Source organism: Bos mutus, chromosome 25 (assembly GCF_027580195.1).
Source record: "Bos mutus isolate GX-2022 chromosome 25, NWIPB_WYAK_1.1, whole genome shotgun sequence".
NCBI classification, from domain to species: Eukaryota; Metazoa; Chordata; class Mammalia; order Artiodactyla; family Bovidae; genus Bos; species Bos mutus.
The window spans coordinates 32,027,635-32,037,577 of record NC_091641.1 but is presented as its reverse complement, the minus strand read 5'-3'; the positions used below and the strand labels follow the sequence as shown (position 1 = coordinate 32,037,577).

Here is a 9,943-nt window from a genome sequence, read left to right as displayed (position 1 = left end):
GGTACGTGGAGACAAGGAGTTCTTTACCTCCCTCCTTCATTTATTTTTTTCTCTTTTAATTCATTTCATCCGTTCATTCCTAACTTGTGGGGCGGGGCGTTTATTTACTTCACATACGCATGCGCACTCCTGTGATGGGGGGCGCGGTGGGGCCGCTCGGCGTGGCGGCCCCGCCTCCCGACCCCGACCATTGGCCGGCCCCGCCAGCGCGCCTCTGATTGGTAGCCGCGGACCTGGCCTCCCGCTCATCAAAGTTGGCGGGAACGCGAAGGCGGGGCAGAATGGCGGCGCCCACGGAGTCGTTGTCCGTCAGTGGCCCCACGGCCGTGAGGCTGCCTCGGTCGCCGCCGATCAAGGTGCTGGCGGAGCAGCTGCGGCGCGACGCGGAGGGCGGCCCGGGCTCGTGGCGGTTGTCGCGGGCGGCGGTGGGCCGCGAGCCGCTGGAGCTGAGGGCCGTGTGGATGCAGGGCACTGTGGTGGAGGCCGGCTGCGGTGAGGCGCGGCTGCGGGACCCAAGCGGGTCCTTCTCGGTTCGCGGCCTGGAGCGGGTGCCGCGCGGGCGGCCCTGCCTCGTCCCAGGTAACGGCGGGATTCGAACCCTTGGCTAGCCCTCGGTTTGTACCGCCCAAAGGCGGGGCCGGGCCGTCCCACCTCCAGGTCTTTTTGCAGTGCCGCAGGAGCAGCATGATGGTCACCAGGCTCCATACCCTTCCTTCCTGCTCCTTCCCAGCCAGGCGCCACCTAAGCCGTTCTGATGATAAGCATCACCCGCAGCCCATTTAAAAAATACGAGTTCCTAGGATTGCACCAGCCTTTCCAGCTGGAATCTCCGGGAGAGGGACCCCCCAGCATCAGGAACAAAGCCTCCTCCGCAGGGGTGATTCCCACCCCGCCACCTCAAGTTTTGGAAAATACCGTAGTGGGGAACTTCTGTTCATCGCTAAAGACTGGACTCAAGGGTACCTTCCTTAGGGAAGCTCTCCCCACTTCCCAGGAGTGGGGCCTGCTGTACCCGTCCCTCATGGGACTGTCAGGCTGTAGTCACTACTCTCCTTTTAAACTAGTGGTGTGCACGTTTGAGCGCACATCAGACTTACACTGAGGGCTTGTTAAAACTGCTGGCAGGCGCCACCCTCAGAGTTAGCCTGGATGGGGCTGAGAACTTTCTAAGCAGCTCCCAGGTGCTGCTGGCCTGGGGGCCACACTTTGAGAACCACTGGGCAAGACTACCACAGGGTGGGGTCTGTGTCTTTCTGACGACTATTCTCAGCATTAGGTTGAACTGGCTCGGGCCCTTTTCGGATGTTCTGCCTGGAGAATTGTTCTTAACCTTTCTGGATCGCCTTTCAAAGGGACTAATAGTTGCTGCCTGTTGTATGGATTCAGTACATTTTAAAAATGGCCTTAGCACAGCTCCTGGGTCATAGTGAGGGTTGTGACCATTGCTTTTACGATGTAATGCTCCTGCACGCTTCTCTCCCCACCCAGCCCCATCCTTCAGCCTTCCTCTCTCTCTGCCCTCCATTGCAGTGTTTATCTAGACATGGTCTACAAACCTCAGGGTGCCACCTCTTTTTGCTTGGCTTATGAGCTAAGTGATTTTTCCGTTTTCAAATGGTTGAGAAAAAACGAAAGATTTCGTGTGAAAGATGACACGTGAAAAGTATATGAAATTCAAATATCCAGGTCCATAAATAAAGTCTTCACGGAACACAATCATTTAGGTATTGTCTGGGGATGTTTTCTCATTATAGCTACAGACTTGAATAGTTGCAACAGAGACCTTGTGACCTTCAAAGCCTAAAATATTTAGTATCCAACCCTTTACAGAAAATGTTTTCCGGCCCTTGGTGTAGCATGTAGCCTGAGCTGTTTGGTGTCTTGGTCCCTAAACAATGCTCTTTGAAGGCAAGCTAGGGCTGTCTCCCATGGGTGGCTCCAGCATTGGCATAAGGTTGGTACCAGTCGGTACCTGCGTGGGCTTCCCTGGTGGCTCAGACAGTAAAGAAGAAATCTGTCTGCAATGCAGGAGTCCAGAGTTTGATCCCTGGGTTGGGAAGATCCCCTGGAGGAGGGCATGGCAACCCACTCCAGCATTCTGGCCTGGGACATCCCAAGGACAGAGGAGCCTGGAGGGCTGTGGTCCATGGAGTTGCAAAGAGTTGGACAAGATTGAGTGACTGAGCACAGCACAGGTACCTCAGTGGTCATTGCACATTGACAAACCCATCTGACTTACCCACTGGCCTGAATGCCTGCATGCCTGGGCCTTGCCATTTCCTCTTGCTAATTAATACCAAGGTTTGATTGACAAGTTGGTAACTACTTTCAGACAGGGAGCCTGAAGAGTAACCAAGCCATTAAAACACAAAGTGATGTGTCATAGGCTTGAGCTTGAGTGCAAGGTGCCGTGGGCGCTGAAGAGGGACAACTGATCCAGGCCTGTGAGGTCATGAGATGAAGGCCAGATGGAAGGGAGTGAGTGGGGAAGAGACGGGGCACAGTGGGGAAGGAGAGACAGTGGAGAGAGACTCATCCGGGGAGAGGCTGTGGGTAGAAGGAACCAGACTAAGTAACCGGGTTGGCTGATCATGAAAGGCAAGAACAACTCAGTCCTTTGGGTTGTGTTATAACACAACCTTCTATTTGTGTTGTATGCCTCGTTGTGTGCAGATTTCCCGTGTGTGGATTACCTCTCCTATTGGGATCTCTGTGGGTTTGTTCTTCTTTTCCTGGGTCTTAAGTCATTTTCCTAGAGTTCCATCTCCCCGAGTATTTCAGGCCTATTTAGAGGGGTATGTCAAGTGTATTTTTATAATGAGCCTCCATCACTGAGGAGCCCAGAGTCACTTGCTCAGGTTGAAAGTAGAGATGGGTTCAGGGAAACCTCAGTATGTAGTACCAGGGGCTGATGCCCAGAGGGTAAGGTATCAGCTCTCCTGGCTTCTTTCCGTCAGAGCCCCGGGGCCTGGATGCAAACCCAGCCCTGATGTTGGAAGCAGTATGATTAAAGCGGCCTTGTAGGGGCATGCGGTGGAGGCTGGCCGCATGTCTGCTTTTCCTGCTGTGTTTGGGTTTTTTTTTTTTTTTTTTTAACACAATTAAGTTTTGTGTGGTTAAGACTGGCCAAGTTTTGCTTTCAAGGAGAGCCACTTCCCCAAGGGAATGGGAAGAGCGTTGCGGTTAATATGTCATGAGATCATTGAATGGCAGCCTGCCCTCTCCATGACTTGCTTACGTGTGCCCAGCTGATGGCAGGAGGCGGTAGAGATTGGTCCCAGGCAGCTGGACCGATAGGGTGTTTTGGGGGGTGCCGCCCCTGCTGAAACAGGAGGGAAGGGGCAAGGCACAACTTCTGAAAAAATGAGACAGCCCGAGGACACAACATAAACCAATTAGAATCAGATGGGTCCAAGATGGCAGACAAGTCAACTTCAACTAGACCTTGATCCTCAATCAGCAAGTGAAATGACACACCCAGAGGCGCCATGACAGTTCCAAGGTTGACCATCAAAGAACAAAAAGTAGGCCGTGGCCCAACCCCTGGAAATCCCCGCCCCTTCCCAAAAATAGTTGGAATAATCCTCCCACTCATTAGCCTATGAAGTTACCCAGCCCATAAAAGCTAACCATGCCACATTTTGAGGCACTTGCCCTCTGCAATGGCCCACACTCTTGTCTGTGGAGTGTGTTTCTCTCTGTATCAATCCACTTCTTACCTATCACTTTGTCTCTCACTGAATTCTTTCTGCAATAAGACATCAAGAACCTGAACTTCATTGGGTCCCTAAACCAGGTCTGTGATCTCAGTTGGAAGGCCATGGGTTTGTAGTCCCAATCCGAGGTACGTGGTTTCACTGCCCAGTTCTTGTGGCAACATGAAGGGGAATTAGATTTTTGCTTTGGGGCTGTCAGAGTTGTTCAGTTTCCTCCCGACCCCATGGACGGCATCACGCCAGGCTTCCCTGTCCTTCACCATCTCCCGGAGTTTGCTCAAACTCGTGTCCATTGAGTCGGTGATGCCATCCAGCCATCCTCTGTCAGGAGTTGTCTGTGCAGAAAGAGGACCAGTCTTGTGCATGGAGACCAGTCGCAGGCTCGTCAATTGAGCAAAAACAGGGAGAAGGGAAAAGCTCAGGGTTTTCTGGCCCTGCCTTAGAGCAGATTATCGAATTACAACTCATCCTCTGGTATGAGCATCTCTTCCATTTCTTAGGCAGGATAGCTTTATGCAGTGTGCTCTGATTAACATTTGAAAACCAGAAGCCAAAGAAGATACGGATGTCATTCTCCAGGTTAAATGTGGAATTTACTATCGATATATAAGTATTTTAATCACCTTGGCATTTTGGTATTTACTGTCTGCATTTTTTTGTGGGGTGGGGGGTCTCCAGTTTGCCTCCCTGATAAAGTTAAACCCTCTCAAGGACTCCTGTCTCTGTTTTGTTTGTATTTTCTCTATCAGTGTGGACTTTTACCACCCAGCTTTTCTTCTTCCAGGAAAGTATGTAATGGTGATGGGAGTGATTCAGGCCTGCAGCCCCGAGCCCTGCCTGCAGGCTGTGAAGATGACAGATCTTTCAGATAATCCCCTCCACGAAAGCTTGTGGGAGCTGGAAGTGGAAGATTTACACAGGCATATATATTCCTTAGATGATGTTGGAACCGCGATTAAAAAAACAACTGAAGTTCTGGAGCAACTTGCATTCTTACCATGTGGATTTCATAGACATCACTCAGTATATATTTCTCAAAGGTTTATCAGAAAGCTTTGCTCTGAGCGGTCCAGATGCAGGACCACTAAATGCTGGGACACTCCAGTGAACTCAGCCCTTGCTGCCCTTCGCTTTGACTGTTTGCTGATGAAAAGCAGATGTTTTGTTCTCTCTCTCTCTTTTTTTTTTTTTTTGCTCTCTCTGTGTTAATTCTCTCTCCCTGAAGCACACAGAAACCTCATGCTGCATTTTCCAAGTTTTACAAGTGATGATGCTTTTTCCATTACCACCGCGGCCCTGTTTTACGAGGCCGAATTTGAACCTCAGTCACGGCCCGTGGAGATGAAAAGCATGGTTATGGGCAGGAAAAGAGGCTGCGTAAAAAAGGAATGACCTCACGGCCCCGTGTCTCCTCAATCCACAGCTTCCATATCCAGCTTGCAAGTCAAACGGCATTTTCTGACTGCAGGCTCTGGGGCCTCTCACAGACACAGCCCTCTTTCTGCCTCAGATGCCACTCAGCCCTAAACGTGAGGTCCCTTCTCCGCAGAGCTGGACGTGGATGCCTGCCCTTCTTCCTTCCCTTGGGGATGTTGAAACACCCTCAGAACTTCTTGTTGAAACGAAAATCAAGATGAAGAATGACTTGCAGGCATGAACTAAACTCCTCCTTCATAACTTTTGATGAGACCCTGAGAGGGGCAGCCTGCTGGTTAGATAAGAGTCTTCACGGTGTTTTCTGTAGGGAATGGAGTTTGGTTGTGATTGTATTGAATGTTGGGTGGCTGCTCTCTGCTTCTTACCCAGCCTTCACTTTTCCTTAGATTGTAAATGCCAAGGGAGGGAGGGGGTCAGGTTTTGTTCCCCATTGCTGTAAACTTTTGCTGGAGTTGATTTCTACCACCAATAAATTGTTTCCTATGCTGTATTCTTTTTAATAGATTTTATTTTTTAGGCATCTTAGATTTCTAGGGAAAAAAAAAGAGCAGAACTTACAGTGAGTTACTTTACATGCCCTCAGTTTTCCCCTGTTAGTAACATCTTACATTGGTGATACCTTTGTTAAAATCGATGAGGCAGCATTGATACAGTATTATTAACTCAAGTACATCAATGACATCAAGAGTCAGTCTTTGTGACATACAGTATGCATAACATATCTACCGTTATAGCACAGAGGACCCTGAAAGACCTCTGTGCTCCAACTGTTCATCCTTCCCTGCCCTGTAACCCCTGGCAACCACTGATTTTCCTGTTGTCTCCATAGTTCATAGTTGGCCTTTCCCAGAACGTCGGATAGTTGGAATTGCACAGTCTGTAGCCTTTTCCGACTGGCTTCTTTCAAGTTAGCAATATGCATTTAAGGTTCCTCCGTGTACTTTTGTAACTCGATAGTTCATTTCTTTCTACTCTGACTAATCCCCCATTGGATGGATGTACCATGGTTTGCTTATCCATTCACTTATTGTTGGACATCTGTTTGACTCCAGTTTTTGGCAGTTATTAATAGGGCTGTTGTAAACATTCATGCACAGGTTTTGTATGGACATACGTTTTCAACACACCACGGTAAATGCCTGGGAGCCAGTTAGTGTCTATATGGTCAGCCTATGTCTTAGCCTTGTAAGAAACTGCCAGACTGTCTCAGTCTGCTATAACAAAGCCCCATAGGCTGCGGGGTGGGGGTGGTGGGGGGCGCTTAAAAACATCAGAAATTTACTTTTTCCAGTTCTGGAGGCCAAGGTCAAGGTGCTCGCAGATTCAAGGCCTTCTCCCCATGCCCTCATGTGATGGCAGAGGTTGAGGTTCTCCCAGGGGCCTCCTATAAGGGCACTGATCCCATCCCGTTCACTTCCCAAAGGCCCCATAAACCATCACACTGGGGCTGGGTTTCAACTTATGAATTTGGGGCAGGGTGAGGGCGCACATTCAGCCTATGGTCCTTTGGAGGGGACAACATATTCAGTCTGTAGCACTGTTTTCCCAAGCAGCTACAGCATTTTGCTTTCCCCTCAGCCGTGTGCGGAGCTCCTGCTCTACAGCCTCACCAGCGTGTGGTGGTGTCTGTGTTTTGGATGTGCTATATATCCACACTCACACACATACATATGTGTGTGTGTGTGTGTGTGTGTGTGTGGCGCTCAGTCGTGTCCAACTCTTTTGCGACCCCATGAACTGCAGCCTGCCAGGTTCCTCTGTCCATGGGATTTTCCAGGCAAGAATACTAGAGTGGGTTGCCATTTCCTTCTCCAGGAGATCTTCCCGAGCCAGGGATCAAACCCAGGGCTCCTGCATTGGCAAGCAGATTCTTTATCACTGAGCCACCTGGGAAGCCCCATACACACACATATTTACATAAATATACATATATATATGCATATGCATAAATATATATGTACTCACACACACACATATGTATTTGGCTGTGCGGGCTCTTCGTTGCGGGCTGAGGACTTTCTCTGGTCGCAGTGTGCAGGCTCTTTAGTTGTTGCGCGTGGGCTTAGCTGCCCCACAGCGTGTGGAATCTTAGTTCCCCAACACGGGTCGAACCCACGTCCCCTGCATTGGAAGGCAGATTCTTAACCACTGGACCCCGAGGGAAGTCCCTGGGTATGCTATATTTTTTAACTCTAGCATCTTCTTTTAAAGGTGGGGAAATCGGAAAACGCATATTGTTTTTCCTGCCGGTCTGGGTTTCGCTGCCTGTCTGAAGTTTGTTTCGAGTCAGTGTATGTTCAGAGTTTGGTCACTGTTGCTGAGCCTCATTGGGACCTCTGCAGCCCTGTAGACCTGAATATGAGCCCTTCATCTGTCCCACCTACTCTGTGCTTTGGATTCCTCATCTATAAAATGCAGATTATACTGAGCTCACAGCACTGGTGTGAGGAATAAGTGAGGAAGTGTGTAAATCACTTTTACATGTGCCTGGCACTTGGTAGGCCTCAAATGATTATTGCTGGTAATAAGTTCATACTTACATCCTTCAGTTGCCTCTTAAAAATATATATATGTATGTATATATATATATATATATATGTATTTTAGAATAGTTTTAGGTCCACAGAAAAATTGCAAAGAATGTACAAAGAGTTCCCATTTACCTGTACCCAGTTTCCCCTATTATTAACATCTTAACACGAATATGACACATTAATTACAATTAGTGAACCAACACTGAGATGTTATTAACCACATTCTACCCTTTATTCAGATTTCCTTAGTGTTTTTTTCCAGTGTCCTCTTCCTGTTCTTGGAGCCCATCCAGGACACCCTATGACAGAGTCAGCATGTCTCCTTAGGCTCCCCCTGGCTGGGAGAGAGAGTTGACCATTTACTTTTGATTACACTGACATTGCATTCTGATGTTGTCCACGCCATCTCTGTCATAGGATTCTTGGGCCAACCGTTTATTCCACAATTAGCCTGGATTTCCCGATAGTAACCCTGGAGCTGATTGTACGGTAGCCTCCCTAAGCCCTTAAATTGAAGTCCGCCCTGCTGAGGTCAGGCTCTTCTATCTGAAGCCGGCTCTTCTGCTCCAAGACCAACCCAGGCTGCCGAGAACCATATCCTGCCCGCTCCATCCTCACCTAATTCCTGGTAACAAACGCCTGAATGAAAAATCTCTGATTGGGCCGATAGGGCCGCCTGGCAGTGAACTACCTCAGGAGCGTGGGAGGTGGGGAGACGAGGGTGCCTGTGTCTCTCCGACAAGTCCCCGCAGACGCCGATGGCTCCCAGGGAGCTCGGAGCTGGCCCTGGGCCCTCCCGGCGTCTTAGCTGTTAGCTGAGCTCTTGCGGTCTGCCGGAATATTAAGAACTCTCACTGTTTCGCCTCGCGTTTCCTCCTTGACATCACCAGATGAAGATGCATCTCAGGCGGGGGTTTTAGTTTTCTGATGCCAAATCAAAGTTGGTTTATCAGCAAGCTCCCCTCACCAGACAAGGGCAGGCTGTGTGCTCCGGCTGCAAAGCTTCCCTTTTGAAATTGGCTCTTTTCTAAGAACTGAAAATAAGCACCCTGGGCCGTGACTTCACTTTTCTTGGAACTGCTTTACATTAGAAGAAAAAAAGAAGAGAGAGAGAGAGAAGAAGAAAAAAAAACCCAGCTCATTTAGCTGGTTTTGGATCACTGAGTTCCCTAAATCTTTCTGTTGCATATTCTTGTAAAGCTGTAGTTTTACCACAAAATTCTTATGCATCAGGTGAAGCAGGAAGAAGGAAAGACCACATGAAAAAAGTCAAGCATTTTTTCTCATAGCCTGTTGTATGTGATTTAATGGTGAGGAGGAAAAGAATCAGGAGGACACGCCGTGGACAGAATCGCCTCCCAACCTCGGGGATCCAGCCATGACTGCGAGGCCCTGAGAAATGTTGGTCACCAAATGGACTAGGACCCAGGGTCACCAAGCCTCGGGCCACAGGCCAGGTTCACTCAGCAGCTGCCCCCGTGTGTCACATCAAGAGAGAGACACACACCTTCGGCCGTAGTGACCTGCATTTAGCAGACATCTTGGAGCCAGTGCAAAGGACCACTTTTGGGGGTCCCTGCCTGCTGAGGCAGAGAGGGGCTTAGCCACACCTGGGCAGTCCTGGTCCTGCCCTCGCTTGTCTGACTTTGGGCTTGGAGACCAGTCTGTAGAGTGGATGAGACCCAAGAAGATCATGGGAACCTGAAGAGAAGCCCTTTCCCCACACAGATCTACAGACAGGCACAGAAATTGCTCCAAAAGGTCTGTTAGTATCTCTGTCCCCATGGAAGGGGCCTCCGGTGATGTGACTGGGTCTTAGGTGTCCGTCTGTCCATGCACAACACACATGGGCAGTCAGTGCGTGTTCCATGAAAGGCTGGTTTTTCAGGTAGGAAGACGGAGGAGATAGATGTGCAAAGACACCGTGTTCCTGAATTGACACTCAGCCCTCAAGAGCTCCCCACATGCAAGGAGCCCCCTTGCCGCTGCCTCTTGAATCAAACCGGCTCGGGTAGTTTATAATCAGCCCCAGGGCGCCCGCCAGAACGTTGTCGGAGAGCCTACTGAAGTACAAACAGGGAAGACTTGGTGAAAACATTAAAGACTGGAGGAAAAGGAGAGAGACAGCTGAGTCAAAATAAAAGACTCATGTGGTTTGGGCAGAATCTGAAATGATAGTCCTGCAAGAACCATTAAACATCTCCTGATAAAGAATGCAAATTCAAGCAAGGGTTAGGAGCCTGGGAACCTTACCCC

The 9,943-nt window shown here is 49.4% G+C and overlaps 1 protein-coding gene across 1 annotated transcript; it reads left to right on the top strand.

Moving 5' to 3' along the window:
* The first annotated feature begins 250 nt into the window (after window positions 1-250).
* Window positions 251-5,643, top strand: RMI2 (RecQ mediated genome instability 2). The gene is made up of 2 exons (XM_070363120.1): window positions 251-579; window positions 4,501-5,643. Exons 1-2 carry the CDS (start codon window positions 282-284, stop codon window positions 4,923-4,925), a joined length of 723 nt encoding a protein of 240 aa, XP_070219221.1. The 5' UTR covers window positions 251-281; the 3' UTR covers window positions 4,926-5,643.
* The last annotated feature ends 4,300 nt before the right edge of the window (window positions 5,644-9,943 follow it).